General features: G+C 42.7%; 2 protein-coding genes and 2 long non-coding RNA genes across 7 annotated transcripts; 3 read left to right on the forward strand and 1 right to left on the reverse strand.

The window, feature by feature from the left end:
- The first annotated feature begins 169 nt into the window (after positions 1 to 169).
- LOC120654148 lies at positions 170 to 2,262 on the forward strand. 2 transcript variants are annotated; one of them, XR_005667004.1, is made up of 4 exons: positions 170 to 270; positions 1,420 to 1,604; positions 1,935 to 2,044; positions 2,157 to 2,262. It is a non-coding gene; the product is annotated as an uncharacterized LOC120654148 (long non-coding RNA). The 2 variants fall into 2 exon arrangements; XR_005667003.1 differs by lacking the exon at positions 170 to 270 and having other exon boundaries at positions 1,170 to 1,604.
- Positions 2,263 to 11,489: 9,227 nt separating this feature from the next.
- Positions 11,490 to 16,439, forward strand: LOC120656422. 3 transcript variants are annotated; one of them, XR_005667905.1, is made up of 7 exons: positions 11,490 to 11,630; positions 11,914 to 12,009; positions 12,108 to 12,189; positions 12,266 to 12,637; positions 13,135 to 14,968; positions 15,044 to 15,097; positions 16,024 to 16,439. It is a non-coding gene; the product is annotated as an uncharacterized LOC120656422 (long non-coding RNA). The 3 variants fall into 3 exon arrangements; XR_005667906.1 differs by having other exon boundaries at positions 12,266 to 12,410; positions 12,555 to 12,637; positions 15,044 to 16,439; XR_005667904.1 differs by having other exon boundaries at positions 15,044 to 16,439.
- A 934-nt stretch (positions 16,440 to 17,373) lies between these two features.
- LOC120656423 (protein TAB2 homolog, chloroplastic) lies at positions 17,374 to 19,324 on the reverse strand. The gene is made up of 3 exons (XM_039934499.1): positions 18,447 to 19,324; positions 18,219 to 18,362; positions 17,374 to 17,760 (listed from the first exon to the last, which is right to left on the reverse strand). Exons 1-3 carry the CDS (start codon positions 19,240 to 19,242, stop codon positions 17,501 to 17,503), a joined length of 1,200 nt encoding a protein of 399 aa, XP_039790433.1. The 5' UTR covers positions 19,243 to 19,324; the 3' UTR covers positions 17,374 to 17,500.
- Positions 19,325 to 19,452: 128 nt separating this feature from the next.
- Positions 19,453 to 21,918, forward strand: LOC120656424. The gene is made up of 5 exons (XM_039934500.1): positions 19,453 to 19,658; positions 20,219 to 20,294; positions 20,616 to 20,729; positions 21,317 to 21,418; positions 21,618 to 21,918. Exons 1-5 carry the CDS (start codon positions 19,540 to 19,542, stop codon positions 21,660 to 21,662), a joined length of 456 nt encoding a protein of 151 aa, XP_039790434.1. The 5' UTR covers positions 19,453 to 19,539; the 3' UTR covers positions 21,663 to 21,918.
- The last annotated feature ends 1,651 nt before the right edge of the window (positions 21,919 to 23,569 follow it).

Consider the following 23,569-nt stretch of genomic DNA (forward strand, 5'->3'; position numbering starts at 1 on the left):
GCTTGCCCCATTCCGATGGCGACCTCATGACCGTCGCATCCAGCCACGGTGAGTCGTTGTCCGCTCACTCTCTCTCTCTCTCTGAGGAATTTCTTTATTTGATTTCTTATAGCAGGTCACTAATTTGTTGTGTATATTATTTCTTGCACTGCTTGTTGATCCGGTTCCTGTTTAGGCTGATATGAGCTACGGGTTGTCCAAGGTGAAAGAGTAGCCTGCACCGACCGGCATCGAGAACACGACTAACCGGCAGGTACTTGGTGGTAGCAGGTATGCACTTCATTTATGGATAATGTTTGTGCTTGCCGTTCCTACTGTTTTGGTTGGTTAATTGGCTGCATAAGTGTACCTGCTCATTCAGTTTTTTGCTTCATATTCAACATCTCTTGCTGTGTATATTGCCTAAATGCACCCCTTAACTATTTTAGAGGAGAAACATTTTTTCTGGTGAGTTGAGATTCACAGCAGTATTCTGTTCCATTGGTTCACAACAATTTTATGCTACGGATGAAGTAGCTGTTCATTACTACCATGCAGTACCTAGGTATCCAATTTAGCAAATATAGGCTACAATTGTATTGCTAGCATGAAGTTATTACAAGTTTACTACCTGTACCAGTACTTGAAACTCTGAATATATGATCCAAGGATTCTTGATTGTGCTGCTATGTGCTTCGGTTTTGTCTAGATTCAGTCACATATATGCTTCGGTATGGTTGTTAATTCAGTAAATTACATGCTTCCGTCACATACCAATTCAGTCATATATATGGTTGCGATATGTTCATGCTTTAGTTGTCCCTAAATTCAGTTCAGATGAAGCTGTTTGGCATAGTCCAAAAAATTCAGACATGGTGGATTATTAATTGTTGTAGTAGAATGGGCCTCTTTTTTTTGGGAGAATCAGTTCAGATGAATATGTTTGGCATATAAAAAAATTTGGACCTGGCATAAGATTTTTTGAATCTGTTTGACATGCTTATTCAGAGTCTTGTTCAGGTGCTCTCCATTTGCTTGGCCATCGGTTGGTGCTCTCCATTTGCTTTCAGTCCTGTTCAAGTGCTTTCCATTTGTCTGAATGTATAGGACTATCGGTTGGTATTTGGTGGTGGTGGCTAGGGCACTGCTGCTGCCACTGCCATCAGCGTCTTTGGTGAAAGGTGTGCGCTTCATTTATGGTTGGTTAATTGGCTGCATAAGTGTAGCTGCTAATTCAGTTTTTTTGCTTCCTATTCAACATCTCTTCCTGCGTATAATGCCTAAATGCACTTCTCTAACTACTCAACATCTCTTTCATGTGCGCATTGCTTCACGTGGTACCATGATTAAGGCATGATGTTGTTTAACTAGTTAATCTGCTCATTTGAGATGAATTTTTATTGCTGTTTTTAGTAATTCAATGTTTATATCGCTGCTCAGGTGTGCTATGAGGGATGAGGCAGTACTACCAGGGTTTGCTATCCGAATAACAACCAGCAGCCTGGTGCTGTGACACCTTGCCAGAGACCACACTATCGCTTTCTTTCCCTTCAAGCTGAGCCTACGCAACGTCCTGGTGCTAGCTACGCTCACCATCGAAAGCCAGCTACAATCTTCATGCTCAGGTTCGTCAACTGTACCAATATTTTGGTCCTTAGGTTGGTCAGAATGTAGTTGAGTTTTGATCTGAAGATCCCATTTTTAATTCTCACAATGTTTGTGCATATTGGTACATGCACATTATTTGTTTTTGCTTAATCATTCAAGAGAAAATACTTGAAACAAGCTTATTTTGACAATAATTGCATTATTGTTGTCTTCTTATACAATCTCATTTGTGCATTCATGTGTTAGTACAAGCTAATCTTTATGTTTAAATAAAGTGGTGCACATGTACCGACTTTCTTCTATATTTATCTTTACACTTGAGTTTTAAAAACATTTCTGGATTATAGTAGGTACACTGGGGCAACCGGCAATTGGGGGTAGCGTTGGGCGGTATGCGCGTGCCGCAGTGGTCATCGGTACCACATCCGCGACTTCCTCCGCAAGCAGCAGTCGATAGGTACTTCCACGAGCAACCTCCTCTCCTTTTATGTCTTCACTCTTTCTCGGTGTTTATATGCTAATATGTACCCGTATGCCATATGCTGATTTGTGTATTGTGCTTCTCTCAGCATATGGAGGTCCTGGAGGAGTGGAGGAGGAATGTGAGAGGAATGTATTAGCAAGGTTGTATGAAGGGGGTACTAGGGTGTACTAGGTAGCAAGGTTGTATGAAGGTATTGAGTATTAGTAAGGTTATATGAAGAGGTACTGGGGTGTACTGGGTAGGAGGTTGTATAAGAGGAATGCATATAGTAAATAATTTAGATATTAATTGAAGTATTATAAACTTGATTCTTAAAGAGTTTGTCTATACAAGGATGTATATATATATATATCACAAATGAGAATATGTAACGAATTTTATGCTTGTACAAAGTAGTATAATTTAAATATTAATTAAAACATTTAAAAAAAGAATTGGTTCTGTAGAGGATTCTCTTCATAATACATGTGAGAATATGTAACACAATACTTATTAGGTGTTCAGACTCAACGGCTGGGAAATATATATGGTAGCCATTTGAAATATCAATACTTTAAATAACTCACTCATGTCTGGTATGTCTCGTACAGTCGAATGAAAAAAAGGTTAAATATCAAAACATTTGAAATATGAATGTGTGGCTGTAAAGTAGTCATGTTACACCCTGCAACATTGCCGTTGGGATAAGACTAAAGAGCATTGACAACATCTGACATGCACATAGACCAAAACACTTTTATGCATGCCTATTCTGCAGCTGGACAGATACGTGCAAATAAAAAAAGGAATACAGAGTTATACATGAAAATGAGACAAAAACACACACATCTCGGTACAGGACTTGCGGTCCGGATAACCTCTACCGGGGTACTCGGGTACAAAATCGTGTTTTCGGATAGAAACTATCTCCTTTTCCAGACCGTACGTGAATGGCGTTATGAACACTTGCATGCATGCCGTATCAGCCCGAGTGTGCATGATAACTGAGACCGATATGATCGAGCCCGAATGCCCGATCCTGCCTGCTTGATGAGCCGTACGTACTTGTACAAGATAGGGCTCAGATCATCATCTGGAGCTACGAGCTATAGCTTAAGGCCGGCTAGCTAGCTTTATTATGAAAAGTTCCTCATTATGCTCCAATCATGCATGTTGTTTAATTTGCAGAGAAAGACATACTCCGTACGTAGGAGTACGTATACATGATGCCGCAATAATGTGATCTCGAGATGCATCCGTGTGCTGCAGTTGTAATGGATACACGCGTAGCTCCATGCTTTGAGATACCCAAGCGGCACGTACCTTTGTCGTCTGCGTACGTATGATCTGAGAGCTCGACGCTGCCGTGCGCCGATCGATCATCCTACGCATCGCGTGCATGCAGCACCGTACCGTACGTGCCATGCATGCATCTACGTGCTCCTGGAAGGAATAGGCCCAAGTAGCACATACAGGGTACGTACGTAGTAGGTCAGGCCGTCCCAGCTGTGCGATCTCCATATAGGCCCATAGCTAGCTACGACTAGCTAGGATGGATCCCTGCTGGCTTAGCTTCCTGCCCAGCTCCAAGGCTCAGGCCGCAGCATGCATGCATGCATGAGCAGTACTAGTACTCCTGCACTAGTCGGTTGATAGGGATTACAATTCCGTTTTTACTGTTCTGAAATTTCGTTTTTTTACTAAAGTTTGACTTTTATAGTTTTGAATTTAGAATCGAAATATATCAAATTCCGGACCGAAAAACTGTTTTCGTACCGATCCGGAAACGGGAAAAAAGTCCGGTTTTCCGGATTTTCCGTCCGGAAAGTTCAACCGTCGATGGTACGTACGTACCACTGTGCATTGCACTTCCACTTCCTTCCTCTTGCTGTCAGGGACAAAACGAGCGATCGTCCATGGGCGGGGTCTGGCCGCCCGTCGGCGCACCACCTGGGACTCTGGACAAAAGCCTTCATCTCTTTTCCCTCCTCTCACATCGCATCGCCGCTGCCTGCACCATGCACACGCTTCGCCGTACGCACGGCGGCGTCCCGCCTTTCGGCTTCCGCGCAGGCAGAAAAGACGGCGTGGCTTCTTCCCGGCCGGCCATGCTGCGCGCGCCGGCCACCGCCGGCCACGACGTGACGACACACGAGACGCCCGGCGCCGGCCGGCCACCGTACCCATGCATGATGCATGCATGCGCGCGCGGCTGCATCCGCACCTGCATCTGCATGGACGCGCCCCTGACGACGGATGGATTGGATGCTTCGTGCATGCACGGATTGGATCGGATGGTTCTTCGATTCGGCGCGACGCGGCAGCCAAGGAGGATCTCGCTCTCCGGATCGGCGCAAAGGCCACCGCCAGCTCCCTCTCACTGCGTGCCCTAGTAGTAGGCTTCCTTCTAGAGTACGTGTAGCTTGTGCTTGCGTCGCCGTACACCGCCAGGTGTGTGTGAGTGGGAAAAGATCGTGCGTGCAGGTGCGCGGCAGTACGTGCCGCGGCACGTGCACGCATGCACGTCTCGATCGGGCCGCACGCATGCGATTCGCTCCCTGCAAAGCTACGGCTGCTACCCTGTGGCTAGCTAGCTACTACTAGACTTTGCTTGCTCGCGCGCCACGTTCAGGAAGGAATCAGGCGATCAGGAAAGAAAGTGGTTGCGCCTCGTTGCCTCCCCCTACTAGCCTGTGTCTGTGTTTAGTTCCACCCCCTAAAAAAAATCGTAAACACATTAAAGTGAAAAGTAATCTTATTAATTTGAAGTACTAAATGAAGTCTATTTATAAAATTTTTTGTATGGATGGGCTGTAAATCGCGAGACGAATCTAATGAGCCTACTTAATCCATGTTTTGCAACAGTGATGCTACAGTAACCATCCGCTAATTATTGATTAATCATGAATTAATTAGCATCATTAGATTCGTCTCGCGATTTACAACCCATCTGTGCAAAAAGTTTTGTAAATAGACTTCATTTAGTGTTTTAAATTGGGAAGATTCGAAACACAAAATTTTTTTGCGCTTACACCCTACCGAACTAAACACGGCCTAATCCCTATCCACTGCTACATAAAACATTTGTAGAAATAAATAAAAATATATTTTTAGAAGCACGTGACATACCTATTTTTTATTTTTGCAGTAAAAAATATTATTTTTAGAGGCATATTATAAGCTAACCCGCCTCTACAAATTAATTTATAGAGGCGGGTGAGCCTATGACCGGCACCTACAAACTATTTTTCGAAATATGAAAAAATTAGAAATAAATATGAAAACAACAAAATAAAAATAAAAAATATCCCTGCTAACCGGCCACCACTAGAAGCCCCTATCCTACCGAGATAGGATTTTTTTTACAATATATACATGCTTGCGTAAATCGGAATTCGAACCGCCTACCTCAAGCCTCGCGCGACCTTTCTTACCACCACAGTACGCAGCCACTTGTGTCTCAATATGGTATGCTATTCTTTTATATTACCTCAAGCCTCGCGCGACCTTTCTTACTACCACACTATGCAACCACTTGTCTCAATGGGGTATGCTATTTTTTATATTAAATTTGAAATTAATTTGTAGGGGCGAGTGATGCCTCCACCCGCTCCTACAAATGATTTTTAGGAGCAGGTGATGCCTCCACTCGTTCTTACAAATAATTTTCAATTTTATTTTAGAAATTTATTTAATTCAAAAAATAGCAAAACACATAAAAAAGGTGAAATTTTAGCACAAACCTATTGTGATCTATAGAAGTAGCATAAAATATTAAAACTATATTTCAGCGTGGTCAAGGAGCAAAGGAATCTCCATGGAGTGGGAGATGTGTACTAGTAGAGCAGAGGCCAACCACAATCTCTACAGATAGAGGTACAACACTGGGGTGAGAATACTTTTTTATTTCTTTTAATCCTACTCCGTTGTCCGCTCTAGTATCGAAAATCTGTGTTGAAAGAAAATCTAGGCCCCTAGTGGGTTTTGGTGTATTGTATGACAACATGATTAAATGACTAATAATTTGGTTCAAGCATGTGAGCAGGTTTTATGATTGTCGAATATCAAAGTACTCTTTTCAAGGTTATTTATATATGATGCTCATGTGTTGAAAAGATCAAGTGTGTGATTTCATATGACACGATTGAGATGTATTACAAACAAAATGAGAAATATCATTGAGCAAATGATTCTTGAGAGATATGTTGGCTCTAAGATTTCAAAAACTTATATAGTTGTTATGGAATTATTTATGAAAGCAAAGTTGTCAAATAAAATTGAAGAATTCGAGTTATATTGATACAAAGAAAGCAAGCAAAGCATACGAGATGAGACATGGTTTGTTGCATATGTATGGTCTCGAATTGGTTGAGCTTGCTAGTGATGAAGAATATTTGAAGCAATGGTTTTCATTCTAAAAGCACAATTCAATGGGAGTTCAAAAAGGCGGCTAGGATAAAGGAAAGAGACCGAGAGGGGTGTTTTGAGGTATCAAGCAAGTGAAGGGCAAGTGATCTTTGCGCCGAAGGACTTTGCTAGGGTGAAGAAACTGATAATGGTCAATGTCCGGAGATTCTAGAGCCTTGGAGGAGTTCATATTGAATAGTGTCAAACTTTGGAAAGATGGAGTGACTTTTGAGCCATAGATGAAGACAACTCATATGTGGTGTATGGTCAAGTCACTTGCTCAAGGTTAAAATTCTCAAATGAAGAGACATAGCAAGATGCTACCCTAATGAAGCTAAACTGATTTAAGTGTGGCATGACAAGCAAGAAGAGAAGCTCAAGTAGTTGAATTTGTATTTTAATTTGACTTGAGTATATATATATGCCGTACTATCAAGAGGGATGTATCATAAGGAGTCTTGATTTATGTCTTAGTGCTCAAGTAACCCAAAAGAGTTGATGAGAGACACAAAAGCCACATGTACACGCGACTCAGGCTTGATAGAGGCAAACCTGGTGGCACCGGTTTTGGGAAACCGATGGCACCGGTTTTGTGTCAGCTGAGCCAACAGCTATTTTGTTTGAATCTCGGTGACACTGGTTTTGGGAACCGGTGGCACAAGATTTCTCTGGGTTGCAACGGCTAGTTTTTGGGGGAATGGGCATTTAAGGCCTTGGTTCCCCCACAGTGGCTGGCTGCTGGTTTTGATGTCATTGCTGTTATTTCTTGTTGTTCTAAGCCAAAGCTCATTTAGCTCTCCCCAACCCCTCTTTGTGAGGTAGCTTGATCTTGTATGATCCCTTGAGTTGGGTAGTAGAGAGAAGCCTTTGTGAGCATATCTGAGCGAAATCAAACACCTTGAGCACTGTTGGACGTCATTGAGCTCGTGTGAATCATTTGTTACTCTTGGAGGTGATCCTCCTAGACGGCTAGGAGTTGTCCAAGAGCTCCCAAGGTTGTGGTGAGCCTTGAAAAGTTTGTGCAGGTTGCGCTTCGCCTCCACAAGGGAAGAAGCCCACTAGTGAAGTGATGAACGCGATTGAAGGAGATTGCGACCCACGAGAAAGAGTTGAAATAGACTCGGACTCAATGGGAATTCCTCAACAGAGAGTAGGAACCACTGTGCTTGTGTAGGGCGTGCTTGTGTAGCACATTCAGTGGGACCGAACTTCGGTGAAACAAATCACTCTGACCATCATCTCCAAATTTGGTTTGCAACTGAGTTCATTAGCCTCACTTTTGGTTTTGAGGGGTTCACTGCTCAGAGTAAAGCGATGGCACCGGTTTGCAAAATCGGTGGCATCGGTTTTGACTGGCAGTGAGTTATAATCCGTTGCTTTAGTTGTAATTTTTCAGGTCACGCCTCCCTCTAGGCGGCATCAAGATCCTTTCATGTGTACCCAGAGAAAATTTACTGCCCGTACCGGGGGTGAGAATACTTCTTTTAATCCTACTCTGCTCTAGTACCAAATTTATGTGTATCTAGAGAAAATTGACTGCCCGTCATGCAGGTATTTGTTGTGGCTTGTTATACGCCGCCGGCATTTACCGGATCTCGCTAGTTCCGTGCGTGCTGCGTGTGGCCTGCGGACGCCACGAGCTCCCACATAGAGAGATTGATGATCTGATTGATGGATTCCCATATATATATATATATATATATCGGTCGATTCGTCTGCTCATTCACAGCGTATGATTCTTATCCAATTGCTTCTTCTGAAAACGCGGCGTCGGTTAATCTTTCTTATTCTCCCTTCGGGGCTCCTCATGTTGCTAATTCATGGGTTTGCTTGGAAGACTGCCCTTCCTCTTTTTAAGCTTGGCAGGAGTCGGAAACACACTTGACTCACCAAATCAAGCAACAGGAGAAGTCAATCTATAACAGTTGATCGTATTTGCTCCCTTCCGGATATGCGATGCCTTGGGAATGCCGGAGTTGACAGGTGCAACAGTCCGACCTCAGGGAGGAGAAAAAACCATTCCAGCACGAAGATAGGCTACACTCAAAAAGCGTAGGCCCTAGGTGAAAAACATGGTACGAAAACGGTTACATTAGTGGAGTCAGATCCCGATCAGAGCGGCCTCATCGAAATAAACATATCCAAGAAGGCAGGCACACGACTGGATATCAAAGGTGGGGCTCGAAGCAGCCATCTCCAACTAGTTGGTTGAATTCTTTAATCGACAGGTGAGGCGGAAAGTAGGTAATCGCATTCCGAAGCAAGGAGTTAGGATCGACAAAGCACCATTTCCTCCGCTATGTCTCGCTCTTCTATCAAGTGAAGAGCTCGCTGTAGCTGAACTGGAAGGCTACCAAAGGGCGCTAACCGTCGGGCGGAGGTGGGAGGCTGGGTGCACGGACGAACCAAACGGGCTCCCGAGCCGGTGCTCCTGTACGCGGGCGGCCTCGAGCCGATGGGTCGGCTTCTCCTTTCCCCTTGTCTGCGTTCGGCTCGTTGGGGACTGAATCGTATTTGAACCCCGGGGTCCATATATCAATACTATATATATATATATATATATATATATATATATATATATATATATATATATATATAACTCACAGTAGTTTTGTTTCCCATTAATTCTACGTATTTTATCCAGTTCCTTCTTGAGATGTACTCGTCGTCTTATACTGTGAGCAGTCACCGGTGGGAAACTAGTCACCAAGTAGTACCCAAAGTTGTTAGAATTTGACACTTAAATTAGACGAATTGTTTGGTCATGATAATAATTTTCATTTATCATAATTTTACTGTATTGTATAAATTGCAATATTGAAAACATTCATGCATGTTCTATGTTTGTGATACCTGCAGGTATGTAACAGTTGGCTCTTGCTTGTACTCTTGATCAGGACTGCACTGGCTTTATTGATTCAATGATACACGCCCTATGCTTCTTTTTTTTTAAAAAAAAATCCACAGTTGATTTTTGGGTTTTGGTGGCGTGAAGATGGGTCATGGTGGCTTGTTATTGATGCGGTCATCATGTATGGCTTACATTTTTCAGGCAAGATGGCCCAGCATAGTCAACCACGCCACCATGGCAAAGCTTCTTCATTGACCAAATGTGTTAAGGAATATCAGGCAAACATGATTTTATTGTTTACTTTTAGTGTTCAATTTATTATCTCGAATCTTTAACTAAAATTTGTGTATTGTTATCAAGACCTTGACTGTAGTTAAAGTTGTTAGAACTTCATAGGGTCTACAGACATTTGTATATCTTCGGATTTTCCTATTCTATTTTAGTTGCAGTTTGTACACTTTCTATGGAAAAAAATCTATTTGCCACCAAATGTTAGGATTCTAGAACTTTATAGAAATTAGAAGCTCGTCTTGATCTGACTGAATAATTAATGATTAATTGGTCCATCTAACTTTATGTGGAACAAGGTGACTTACCAAATTCTAAAAGATTAGGAGGATGGATTAGGAGTTGTTGGATAGGAGTTTTATCATTTTGCTAAAAACCAAGGATTACTAAGGAATTTAGGGAACTTTTGGAGATGCTCTTATGCCTAACAAGTGGTAATTGATGATTATAATAAGCATTCCCAATATTTATTGTGTGGATCATTCTTTTCACCTTCTACATAGATCTACACACTTAAATTTTCTGTTTATTTATGAACCTATCTATGCACTAACTTTGCAAACACATCCTATGATTATTTGTTTTTTTACAAAGTATAAATAGTTCTGATTCTAACACGTCAAAAATGATCCTAGCCTTCTCATCTAGCTGGGCCTCTCAGTCTACTGAGAGACTGAGAGGCCCATAGCACCACTGGCTCCTTGCACTTTCGATTCTCCTCATATGAGGTAACCAGCCGTGTTTGGCTAAGCGTCACATCAAGTTCACACAAAAAAATGAACTTCTGCATGGAGTACTAAATGAAGTCTATTTGCAAAACATTTTCAGGGACGGATGTAACTTTCTGAGATGAATCTAATGAAGTAATTAATTGATGATTTGCTACCGTGATGCTACAGTAACCATCATTTAATCATGCGATCGAGGCCTCATTAGATTCGTCTCGCGATTTACACGGGGTTGTGGAGGTGGTTTTGTAAATAGACTTCATTTGATACTCTAAATTAGTGGTCAAAGGCCTAAAAAAAATTTCACGGAAAATTTTACACGGGGAACCAAACACGGCTCAATCAGTGAGGGCTTAGGCTGTCTGCACTGGCCTCCTGCACACTAGCCTGCAAGAGCTGTTACCGGAGCCAACGCGTGCAACGGTCTCCTGGACAAGCTCCTGGAACGAACCGTGCGGAGAAAGCTCCGCCAAATACACAGGACAGCAGGACCCTCCTCTAAATGAGTTGGCCCCGCGTTTGGTGGGAGAGAGGAGAGAGGGAGTGAGGATGACAAGTGGGCCTCGTGTCTGGTAGTCGGTATAGAAGATGATTATAGAGGATGAATGAGCAAGAGAAAACTGTATATAGAGAAAAAAATCTCGATGATCAGAATGAAATATTCCATTTGGAGGAGAGAAATAGAGGAGCATGAGTGCGGCCAGTCTTATTCCAACACTACTGAGAGGCCCATAAGAATCCAATTGCCCCTTGTGCACATATTATCCTCTCAATCCACAAACAACTATACAGTGGTCAACTCTCATGTACCATTCTTCCAACTCTCATGTACTCTTCTAGTTACAATCTACGAATCTAGGTCCTGTTTGGTTCCAAATTTTTTTCATAAGTCCCTATCACATCAAAAGAAATTTTACTATTTTATAATATTAAATAAAATCTGTTTATAAATATTTTTTGACAGCTGAGTGCTAATTCGTGAGACGAATCTAATGAGCCTAATTAATTCATAATTTGCTACAGTGATGCTACAGTAACCATCCGCTAATCATAGATCAATATACCTCATTAAATTCATCTCGCAATTTAGCCCCAGGGTTCTGCAGTTAGTTTTATAATTAACTTTTATTTAATACTTCTAAATACTAAAAAGTTCCTTGGACTTAAAAAAATGTCCCTACAACCAAACCAGCCCCTAGTCAGTGGTGTGCCACTACACGGTCAGGGATGCTCCGCATCCGGCTTCCATGGGTGGAGTACCGGGATCGGCTGTTCTACAGGCTGATGGCAATCAACAACCACCCAGGTACCTTGGATTCACTCTGCTTTGGTTATGCTGATCCTATGAGCAAGATCCGCCACTTCTGCTCTTTAATGTTGCTCGTGGGATGTTTCTTTTTTCAAACCGTAGGGCCTAGGTCTCTCAACTTGATGTTCATAATCAAACCCTAGGACTCCTGTTTGTAGATTTGTAGATGTACATGAAGTCGGCATGGTCCAATTTGATGTTCAGTGTCCATCTTTTCTCTCTCTCTCTTTTTTTTGAACCGGGGCGCACCCCATTTCCATTACTCTTAACGGAAATACAGGTATCCAGATATTATAGAAATGGGGAAGAGGGATAGAACTAGATTTAAAGGAGTATGCGGTAGCTGGAGCTACCAAAGAAACTCAGCCTGGTTCAGGTGACCATCTTTTCTGCCTTCTTTATCTGGTGACCTGAAGTAAAATACCATTTTTCTTGAAAGTTATGATATTGGTTATTAATGGTACTGTATATTAGTACCCGCAGGTGATCCTGGTTATGAGATTGACATTGGTGAGAATGTTAAGAACTCTCTACCGGTTACTTCTTTTATGAAAAGGTATAGTAGATTTGTCCAACGCAAGCTTGTTTGTGAGTGAATGCTTTAGTCTGAACAGGTGATTGTAAAAATGCAGCTGTGACAAATCTTCTTGTAGAAGACCAGGCTATAAATGTGCAGCTAGTGGTCAGGCAATAAATGCTGGGGAGTTGTATACAATTTGCACTGAGGGGTTTGATTGGATTAGTTCTGGTGACACCAACACCTTCAACTTCTTCCAGGTATGTTTGAATTGTTCTACAAACCAATGAACTGATTAGTTGGAGAATCTTGCTATTGGACAATTCAAATCTTAATATATTTTAAATTGGGTGGTTGTTTTGAATTCACTTGTGTTTCTGACAATACTTTGGTGGCTGATGGAGGTCACATGGAATCTCAACAAGTGTTAAAAAGGCCCCGGCATTTTCATTGTCAAAGGGAGAAGACAAGCTCTTTCAGGCCACAGGTCAGTAGATCCCTTTCGTGCTGCACCTTTTATGATGCATCGTTGACAATATGTGCATATGTTGATCCTAATTTTTGTAGTGTGATACTAAGGTTCATCTAAGTGATACCTCTAAAGAAAAAATTATTTATGAATATGTGTTACAGATATGCCTGAGAGGTGTAGGAAAAAGAAATATGGGGCAACATGATAGAGAAGACCTTTTGTAGATATGGATTTCTTCTATTGTAAAAAACTTCTATGTTTCTTTGTATAAAAGCTCCATTTGACTGTCAACTTTTAATTTAATAGTCATTAATCCATATCATTCCTATGTATTTATTTAGTTTACTGATATCTTAGGAATATCACACCTATCGTACTTTCTTTAATTGTCTAACTGAATAGTACTAAATTTTTATATGTTTATTATTTTTCATCTGTCCAAAAGATATCATTGACCATTAGGGCATTCAAAGTGTTGTCCTCTTCTGATTTGATTGCAAATGTTTTTCCAGGTGTCATCTTTGCATCCAAGTGTTGTTACTGAAGGTCATGGAAGGCTAAGATGTCCAAGAATGTGTCATCTATCGCACCAACAAAGGACACATTTGCTTTATCCCTTTGCAAGCAAATCAGTCAGACAAATATCGAGCTATCATAATGGAAAGGGTGAAATGGAGAAGCTAGTGATTTCAGAAGGTTAGAAGAACCTGAACGAAGATGACAGTGCTACACCAAGACCCAAGGGTTCAGAAGGTGATTGTGCTTCACTGCATGTTGAAAATGACACAGCTGAATCAGTGCCCAATGTTGAAGATGACAACACTGAAGTGCAGGTTAATGTTGATGGAACAACTGAAGATAGCTCTGGACTTATGATTGCTGCTGAAGATCTGCAAACATTCCATATCACTGTTGGTAATTGTGAACAGATGATGGCAAAGAATAGATGCTGAGTTAAAAGAAGTGGAGTCCAGGGTGGGCGATTTCGAGAACAGATACAAAAAGGTCACGATACTTTACTTTCATCAAGAGCCTTGATTTTACCCAAAGATTTGAAAGATCCATCTACCTTGTTTTCACACCATCAAGTCTTTAACATTATGAACTTAAATCCAACTTACCTGAGCTCATTTGACATCATGCAATATGATGATGGTGCAAGACCTGAAAAAGAGTTGGAATTTTTCTTGAAACATTTGGTTGACAAGAGGGTTTGTATTGTTGAAGATATTGATAACACAATCTCTACTGTGGAGACACTAATGTATGACCACGGCATCAAAGGGACGGAAGATGGCACAGATGATGAAATCTATAAAGGTGAATGTGATGCCTCTTTTGAAGGCACCACAGCTAGGCTCTCATTTATTCTCTGGAAGGGCAACGAGATCATCCACACAGAGGTCTACTCAGAATTCAAATGCAAATCAGCAACCGAGGCTAAAGCTTACGCTGCTTTTGCCCTACTCTTAAAAGCACGCGAAATGAAGATATTAAAGCTACTTTTATGCTCTGATTCCAAGACTGTATGTCAGATTCTGAGTGGCGAACTAAGCTATGACAGGGAAACATTTGATCTCGTTAAACTTTCGCTGATGCTTAGATCAATGAGAAAACACTTTGATAAGGTTATAGTGATGTGGAAGCCTCGGCAGCTTATGATCTTTGCTGATGATCTTTCTAAAGCTAGTGACAGACCAATTGCATCCCCAACGTTCCAAGATCTCACTTTGAAAAGGTGGTCGCACCATTTACAAGGGCTGCCTGTTTTTAGAATTGAGCGCACGACTGCTACACAAAACACGGTTAAAAAATTTGATATGGCTTGTTGTATATTTTATCTTTATTATTTGGGTTATTTTTCTATTCAATTATTGTTCTTAACAGTTTGTATTTTCTGCTGCAACTAATCTCAAAGTTGACGAATCATATGGAAAAAAATGAGAAGACAATCTTTTTTGTTGAAGCAGAAGAACAATCTAAGATAGACTATTTAGTAGGTCTTCAATAGGCGTTTAAGCCCATTGACTTGGAAGTATGTGTCTCTGACTTTTGTGATAAAGCAGATGACTTCAAAAGAGAGTTACAAAGAATTTGTGGACCTTCTTATTTTAAGTGTGAAAGATACAGTTTTTTTCAAGAGTTCTACTCTCGGAGGAATATGTGGTTTGTCCTTTGAGGGTAAGAGGCCTTTGATGGTGGTTTTTGATGCTTCCATTCCAAAATAAGTATATTATATGGATTCCGCGTACCATGTTATCTTGGCAACACCTGAGGAACGGGAAGGTCTAGAGAAAAAGAAGATTGAAGAATTGAATGCCCTAACATTTATGTATTATAATGGAGGTAAGCAACTGTGATACTGTTTTGTTGCTCTAGCAATCATGCCATTATAATGGCTTCATTCATGGTACTTTGCAGTGAGATTTGCTTTGAATGACGAACAAAAAGGTGTGGGAGGGCAAAATGTGAGAGGTGAGTAATTGTGCATTGTACTTTCTGGATATGAGTTGGGTTTTATCTTGCAGTAAATGTTATCTGATTCACATTAGTACTAATTTCTCTAGCATATTACTTCAAATAGTTGGAACATTCTTGTTCTCATTTTAAGTTTGTTGAAGTGCTGAGAATTCGGTGCTACAAATATTATATCGAAGTGTTGTACATTCTTTTAATGCCTTTTTCTGGAGTCATGGATATGTTGATTCTGATTGCTAATTTCTAGTTGCTGATGTAGTTGCTTATGCAGCAGTGCATCTTAAGTTTTCTTTGCTATTGATATTGAGACTGGTGTTTTTAGTATGTATGAACTGACAATCTTTTTCTATTGAGTGATTAATTGCTGGAGTTGCATGTTTTTAGTAGAATCTGATGTCTAATTTCTAGTTGCTTGTGTGCCAAAGTTTCTTATAGCGGTGCAGCTTAAGTTCTCTTTACTATTGCATTTTTTTGTAGACTGGACATGTTTTTCAGTATTGATAACTGACAATCTTGTTCTATTGAGGCTAGTAAGCATTTTTTTTTTGTCATCTATGAACTCACCATCATTCTCCACAGTAGATGTGTTGCTATAAAGTATCCCAAATTATTTTCCTATGAAGATTATGCTATTCCTGTTCCACAACTGCTATTGAGGCTGACATGTGTTTTGAGTTACTATGAACTGATTCAAGTAATTGTCTTGCAGTAAACTATTGGTGCACCGCAAGTAATCTCCTCTTTTTTTTGCCTTGTGCCTTAGCAGAATCATTTCTTACCATCATGTTCTAATTATGTTTGTGATAGAAAAATCATTATACTATGCATTCTGGAATCCATTTATGTACCGCCTTTTGCTTATTTGATTTACTCTTTTTTGCCCATATGAGTGAGATTGTTTATTTTTGCTGTGACCAATGCAGACTGAGAACATTTTGTCTTTGGAGAGGAAACTCTGAATTTTATCTACAATGTCCTAGAAAGCTTGCTTTCTGAGGCATTTAAGTTTTGATTCTGGGGCTAAGACAACACCATCTTTAGGTATTTCATTTAGGGATACAGTTCTCTAGAGTGGTTTTTGGTGCATGTGGCCACTAATCCAGTGTCAGATTTTCAGTTGGTATACTGCTTAAACTAAAACTAGAGCATTTACTCTCTAGATTAGTTTGTCACCTGAATTCTGCTTCCGAATTTCAAACCATCCAGTGGTGTTGAAGACAGCGATCTCTTGCTGAGCTCAGTTAGTGTAATGGCCACACAAGGTCACCTATGTTTAAATTGATATGTTCAGTCTAACAGTTTAAACCCGTGGAATTCAAATGGGTGGGCGACTTTGCAACTCTACATCTTATGCTGATTTCCAGCTCATTCGGTTGGCTGGTGCTGATTACGTTATGTTTGTTCATTTATATCGGTTATTATCTAGTGGCTGGTCGCAAGCTGCGGCGAATCACTTATGAAGCCAATCCCCTGATATATTTATTTCTGTGTGTCGAAGACATAATGAAAGCATTGCACTATTACTGTGCGAGCTTGCTTTAGCACCAATCTTCAGATGTAGGAATTTCTTGGGCGGGACACCAAATCCATGTATGCTTACTGATTAACCAATTCTCAATGCTGGGTTGATCCTAAAGAGATACCACTTCCTCGTGAATTTATCTTGAATTGTGACGAATTTACTCTTGAATCGCGACCTTTTGGCTCAATTTTATCCTAGTTTTGCTGAAGGAGCAAACCCCCTTTTCACCTTGAATTGGTCCAAATATGCGAAATTTCTTAGTTTTCGCGGAGGTTTAGATCTAATAACCGGTGGTTTATGGTTGAGTGATATTGCACACCATTATTTAACTATTGCTATTCTTTTCCTTGTCGTTGGTCATATATATAGGACCAATTGGGGGTATTGGTCATGGATTAAAGATATATTTTGGAGGCTCACAAGGGCCCATAACTTGCGCGGAATGAGGTCCACGGCACCGGTTGTCCAACCCCAACACGGCGGCCCCACTACTACTACCTACAGTTCTCTGTGCGGGAAGGCCGCCCCAGCCCCCAGGCCACCTCGCCTCACGCACGGTCCGGCAACAAAAGTAACTGGGCCGACACGACGCTGCGTAGGACAGACAGGCCTGGCCTGCTGCAAGCAAGAGGGCCATGCGCCATTTTTCCTGACTAGGCCCATTCATGGAGCGAAATAGAGAGAGAAGGAAAAAACAAGCGTGACGAGCCAATCTGGCAACAAAACCACTGATGAGTACTGAACAAGCAAAAGGGGGGAAACGAAATCTCGTATACCGATCCCAAGAATCTTGTGCTGGCACTACACATTGCTACTTCCATTTTTTCCTGCAAAATTCAGGGTACAATACAGTACAGGCTACGCATCCAGCGGGTGGATCATACAGGCGGCGGGGGCAGGTCGAGGAGGAGCCAGAACCCGACGCAGCCGTCGGAGTTGAGGTTCTCCTGGATGGCCAGGAAGTGGAGGCCGCCGCAGGCCTTCTTGGCCGCCTCCCAGGCCTCCGCCTCCTGCGTCGCCGCGGGGGTCTTCTGGTACCCGGAGTAGATGTACCGCGTCGACACCCCCGCCGACAGGATCAGGCTCCCCCTGCCCGTGTCCGCCTCCATCGCGCAGATCTCCAGACCGTTCATCCACGCTGAAAAATGGAGGACAAAGGAAACACAGTGATGACACGGCCAACTTGCTAGCGCAACTGCAATTCTTCGACACTAGCAGTACACTTCTGGAAGCATAAAACATGTGCGATCATCTCATACGACATGCCAAAACTTGCCAAGGTTTACGGCAACTGATCTCTCAATTGCATTTGCATCGCGTAAAGAGATCAGAGTAACCAACTGGTATACGAGTACTGCTTAGAAGACTGCGATTTTCTTTTACTCCATATTTACAAGCTACGACTAGAAATCCTACGGATCATCATCATTTGTGTTTGCAATCAGGCACTTATCATGAAAAATCAAAATTCACTGTCGATCCACCACATCATCTCGAGTGCCTTTGGAGCTTCAGACTGCTTACTAATTTCAGTGTCTTGACAGCACATTGTCATCTTCTACACAAGAATAAGAATGTGGCGTAGTGCAAACTTACCAGCTAGAGGCTTGGCGCGAGATGATTCCACGGCGACTCCAGGGACCAGCGTGCTGTCCTCGAGCTCGAACCCCAGCAGCTCCAAATCGAGCCCCGCGCCGAAAGCGTACCTCCTCTCCAGGGATTCCACCTCATCTCTTACAGCTGCAGACGAAGCACAATCACACATCAACCCAACACAATCTTGAGGATGGCTTAATCAAGGTAGAAAATCGAACTAACACTCACCGGAGAAGGGCAGCTGCACGAACGCCCACTTGTCGCCGACGAGGTTCTCGGGTAGCGTGGTGGGGAACGGGTTGTCGAGCGCGAGCAGCGGCCTGGTGCCGGCCTGGAACCCCGGGTGGCGGCTGTACACGGCCTCGTACCGCTCCTCCAGCCACAGCAGCAGCGACACGCACCGCCGGCTCGGCACGGCCTTCACGCCGAGCTCGCCGCAGGCGCGGGTGATGATGGTCTGCATCTGCGACCGGAAGAAGCGCACGCGGTCGGGCACCGGCACGCCCAGCGCCTCTGGCACGGCGGCCAGCGCGTCGCGGAGCGTGACGCTGTTGATGGCGTTGTTGGGGAAGTAGCGGGTGAACTGGAGCGACAGCGTGGCGTCGCAGACCACGAGCTCCCACACCTTCTTGCCGCGCGCGTCCAGGATGGGCCGCGAGCAGAAGTCCAGCTCCCACTCCCGGATCGCCGCCGGGTCCGCGTCGGGGTCCAGGTAGCACACCTCCGCCTTCGGGTCCACCTCCTCCTCCTCCTCCGCCTCCTCGTCGACGGACTTCTCGGGGTCCTCCTCTTCTTCGGCGGTGTCGGCCGCCGCGGAGGCGGCGGTGGAGCTCTCGGAGGAGATGGACCGGCACCGGCACGGCCGCGGCGACGGGCAGGCCGGAACAATCACGCGTTGGCGACCGTGTGGGAGGGGCCGCGCGGAGAGGGAGACCGAGGTGGGTCGCCCTGGAGAGTTAGGGAGCGGGAGGCTCCGGCGCAGAGCGAGGCCATGGCCGGCGACGATGGCGGTGGCGGTCGTCATGCCGCGCGCGGGCGCCCACGGCCACACGCAGAAGCTAAGCTAACGTTGCTGGTGCCTGGTGGCCTCGCGGCGCGTCGCGGCGTGCCAATTCACCCACCACCCAGTGTGTGATCGATCTCTCTCTTCCGTTTGGGCGATGGGCCGGCCCAAGCCCACGAAGAAGCCGAACAGGATAACGACGACCTCGTGTAACGGAAAAGGAGAAAAACTAGAGGGTGGAAGACGGCGGTGTCCGGAGTCCATAGAAATAGGAGAGGAGGGGAGAAGGGGAGGAGGAGGCGGCGGGTAGCAGCAAGAATGGCGTGCTCCACCAGCCTCTGCTTCTCGTCGACGATTCCGTCTCCAGCCTCTTGCTCTTCCGGCTCCTCCCGCCTTCTCTCGATCCGGCAAGTGTCCTCTGCCCCGTCCTTGTTCAGGTATGCTCTGGTTTCTTGCTGCCATGTCCCCATTGATGCAGTATTGCTCTTTCTCAATTCATTTATCCAGAGCCCAAATTAAGGCGTTCCATGATTTTAGATGTTGTTCTTCTAGTGATGTGGATATCGTATACTCGTATTTGTTTCTGACGCTAGCCCACAAGGTCACACGAACTTTTGTTGTTAATTTTTTTTTTTATTCTCAGCAATCTGGTAAATTTACCTTGAACTGTTATACGTCTAACGTATTGAAGAATAATTAGTTCGCACTCCACATTCTGATGTATCTAGTATCCATGCCTATCTTAACTAGAGTATTTACAGGCTTAGAACCTGTTCTTCAGCTACAAACCCTTAGGAATTTCATTTTTGTATAATGGTTGAACAGTTGAACTTTTTCACTGGGGTTGGCAAGGGTCCAGGAGTATAGCACTTTTAAATTACATCAGTTGGTTTGACTTGTGTTCTAATGGCTATATTCTGGTTGTGGTTTAGTGTAACATCAATAGCACCTGCATTAGCTTAACTGACCTCTGAGTTACCATTATTTTTTCTCATAGATCGACAATTCAATACAAGCAACGGGGGCATACATTACACCGGAGAAGCCACATGCTGGCCTTTGCTAGTGCAGATGTATGCATCAGGTTTTTTGAGTAGGCCATCTATTTTTGAGGGTTGGTAGGGCTATGACAAATGACATTAAAAGTAGTAGTACAAATAATGTTTCCTGAACTCTTTACGTGATTTTTATTCTTTTTAGTTAGATCATGGTTTAGTTTTGCTAAGGCCTTTATCCAATCAGAATGCCATAATGCCTTAGCACTCTTCACTTTATTATGCATTATACTAAGTACTACCTGGGGAAAGTTGTTCAACTTTTTTAGTGTCTGTTACTGCATCTTTATTCTACAGTATATTCTTTGTAGTTCAACTGCTTTTGTCCAAATGAATCAGGCACCACAAGGCAAAAGAAGCTCAGGTGAAAATGTTGTGATGGTTGATCCACTGGAAGCTAAGCGTCTAGCTGCTAAACAGATGCAAGAAATCAGGGCCAAAGAAAAGCTGAAGGTGCATTGTTACTGTATTGGAGTGTATCATTAATTAGATTAAATAAATCATGTATGCTAAAGGAAGTAGTATTCAGGATAAGGGGGGAAAATCTCTCTTTTGTTTGCACCAATGGTTGTTGGTGAAATGGTGAAGCTAGCCTTTTTCCCTGTTCATGCTGTCACGCAATTTCCCCATTACGGATTTAATTCTTTGAGCAGGCAAAAACATCATCGTATATTGTGCAGTTGACTCACCTAACCTAATTGCAAAAAGATATGCAACATGGTTTACCTAGTGGACTGTCGATTGCATTACTCACAATATGTCATATGTGTTATATTTTTTGTTTTTTGAAAGGATGTCATATGTGTTATAACTTATGTGAGATGTTGAAAATCCTATGTGATACAAGATAGATATATGTTTATTATTTTCCTAAGAGGCTAAGATAGTAGTAGTCATTTTTCATATAATATCACTAATTAATCTCAGTTGTCCTGGAAAACCCATCTGTTGCACTCCCCTTTGAATTCCAAGATTGGTCTGTATTCTATATTAATACTTCATTGTGTTTTGTTCAAATTCAACTGTGGTCTGTTTTGCAGAAGCAACGTCAAGCAGAAGCGATTAATGGTGCATTGGCAATGATAGGACTGACTGTTGGATTAGTAGTGGAAGGTCGGACAGGAAAGGGTATCTTGGGGCAGGTACTTAATGCTGAATGCATTAGGAATTCGGTTTGTAGTATGTACAAGTTTTTTTATCAATGCAGATAACATAATTTGAGAAATATCATAATTGATAATTGTGAAATGAGATGCTAAACAATTAATTACCTAAAAATTAGAATATGAGACACAGTTCTACACTGCTGATATGTGACCCCATGCTCATCAATTCCTGCAGCTGGCTGGATATTTGGCGGCTATTTCTAGTTTATTTGAGCAATAGAGGATCATGATTGGAGATTTCTTTTTCACGTTCCTTGGCCAAGAGAGCTCTTGTCTGAATCTTATTTGTTGGATCCATCCAATTTTTTGGGTAATTAATCTTAGCTGGCTGTGCAATAACACAACCAGATTTGTATATTTATCAAGTACTATATCATGGGCTGAACATTAATATACAGTGTAACAGATTTATTCGATGTACCCCAACAATTTCTGATGATTATTTGTGTTTAGTTGGTGAAAAAGTTTGAATTTTAGTACTGTAGCACATTTCGTTGTTACTTGACAAATAATGTCCAATTATGGACTAATTAGGCTTAAAAGATTCAGCTCGTGCTAATCAGTTAGACTGTGTGATTAGTTTTTTTTTCAACTGCATTTAATGCTCCATGCATGTGTTCGAAAATTCGATGTGATGGGTACTGTACAAAAATTTTTGGGAACTAAACAGGGAAGCTGCTGAAGAGCAGTTCTATTCATGCTTCAATGTCAAAACGTTCAAGTCACTGAGAACTCTTTTTTCTTTCCCTTTTGGACAAACCATTGAGGTGGTAGTGAGATGTGGCTTTTCATTAGAAGGTTATGATTGGTTACTTGTATATACTGTGCTTATAATTATGCCACCTGCTGTGGGAGTGATGATTCTATTGCCAGCGTGTGACTTAAATCTCACTTTCAAGTTTTGGGTGGTTCAAGTGTTTTCTGCTGTCTTCTTGTTCATTGAGTTCTGAGTTTCAGTGTTCTGTTGTAAAGTTTGTTGTCGGAGCCTACAGAGGCTATTGATGCGGACTATTTTTGCATGCTACCTGTTATATTTTTTGAGGAAATTTTATTTATAACTTTGATCTCGTGTGTAATTATTATCTGTTAGAAATATTATAAACAAAAATATCAGCAGCAAAGTATACTTTAATATGTGATCATGACTTAATATCTGTTTGTTTTGCTGCTTGCACCTTTTGATTTAATGTGAAACTGCATCTGATCTGATTCATAATCCGTACTAGTTTTGTACTGTAACTACAAGCTAAAAACAAGCTAGGTCAAGGTTTTAAATTGCACGCTATCGAATTTAGCGGCAACCTGTTCTGGCCGCTATTGCCGCTATAGCGGCGCTATGACCGCGCTATAGCCGCAGCTTCGCGCAGTAGTGTTAGCTTATTGTTCGCGCTATAGCGCTGCTATAGCACGCTATTTGTTTACAGTTCAACAATGGAGCTGCTGCTGCCCGCCAATCCAATCAACAATGGAGCAACAATCCAATTCCAATTCAATCGACAGTAGGTAGAAGACAATTGAAGCAAGATGCAAAGAATCATTTTATTGCTGCGTACATACTCTTTACCTGATGCTGCTGCCCGCGCTCGCCCAGCTGCCGCCGTTGTCTCCCAGCTGCCGCCACCGTCTCCCAGTTGCTGCTCGCGCTTGCCGCCGTGACCCATGTAGCTAGGATTTGGGATACGAAGTAGATGCTAGGGTTCAAGGCCACCGTGGGTTCAAGGGGTCAAGTCGTCAAGCCAAAATGGACCGGGCCGGCCTTTTTTTAATGACCGGGCTAGGCTGCTGATTTGGCATGTTTTGGATGTCCAGCAATAGAGGGAAAATAGCGCGCTACTGCGCTAATAGCGTTTAGCGCCGATTTAGCGTGCTATAGCGCCCATAGCGCCGATAGCGCAAAAAAGAGCTTTCGCGTCGCATGAGCTTCTCGGCGCCGCTATAGCGGCAAAATAGCGCGTTATTTAAAACATTGAGCTAGGTTTACGTTTCTTGAGCATGTATGTCACATCGATTGACTTAGCATCTGCCAATGGAACATGGCACTGACATACTTCTTTTTGAAAAGAAGCAGCGACATACCTCGACTTGGAATGATCTAGAGATATTGTTAGGACCTGTCTTTACTAGCAA

This window comes from Panicum virgatum, chromosome 1N, assembly GCF_016808335.1.
Source record: "Panicum virgatum strain AP13 chromosome 1N, P.virgatum_v5, whole genome shotgun sequence".
Lineage (NCBI taxonomy): Eukaryota > Viridiplantae > Streptophyta > Magnoliopsida > Poales > Poaceae > Panicum > Panicum virgatum.

Excerpts from the sequence above, each read along its gene's own strand:
- LOC120656423 (XM_039934499.1), bottom strand. The coding sequence starts at position 19,242 with ATGACGACCGCCACCGCCATCGTCGCCGGCCATGGCCTCGCTCTGCGC. Across the intron at positions 18,363-18,446 it reads CGTGCAGCTGCCCTTCTCCG|CTGTAAGAGATGAGGTGGAA; the intron begins GTGAGTGTTAGT and ends CTTCGTCTGCAG. Across the intron at positions 17,761-18,218 it reads TCGCGCCAAGCCTCTAGCTG|CGTGGATGAACGGTCTGGAG; the intron begins GTAAGTTTGCAC and ends TCCATTTTTCAG.
- LOC120656424 (XM_039934500.1), top strand. The coding sequence starts at position 19,540 with ATGGCGTGCTCCACCAGCCTCTGCTTCTCGTCGACGATTCCGTCTCCA. Across the intron at positions 20,295-20,615 it reads TGGCCTTTGCTAGTGCAGAT|GCACCACAAGGCAAAAGAAG; the intron begins GTATGCATCAGG and ends CAAATGAATCAG. Across the intron at positions 20,730-21,316 it reads GGGCCAAAGAAAAGCTGAAG|AAGCAACGTCAAGCAGAAGC; the intron begins GTGCATTGTTAC and ends TCTGTTTTGCAG.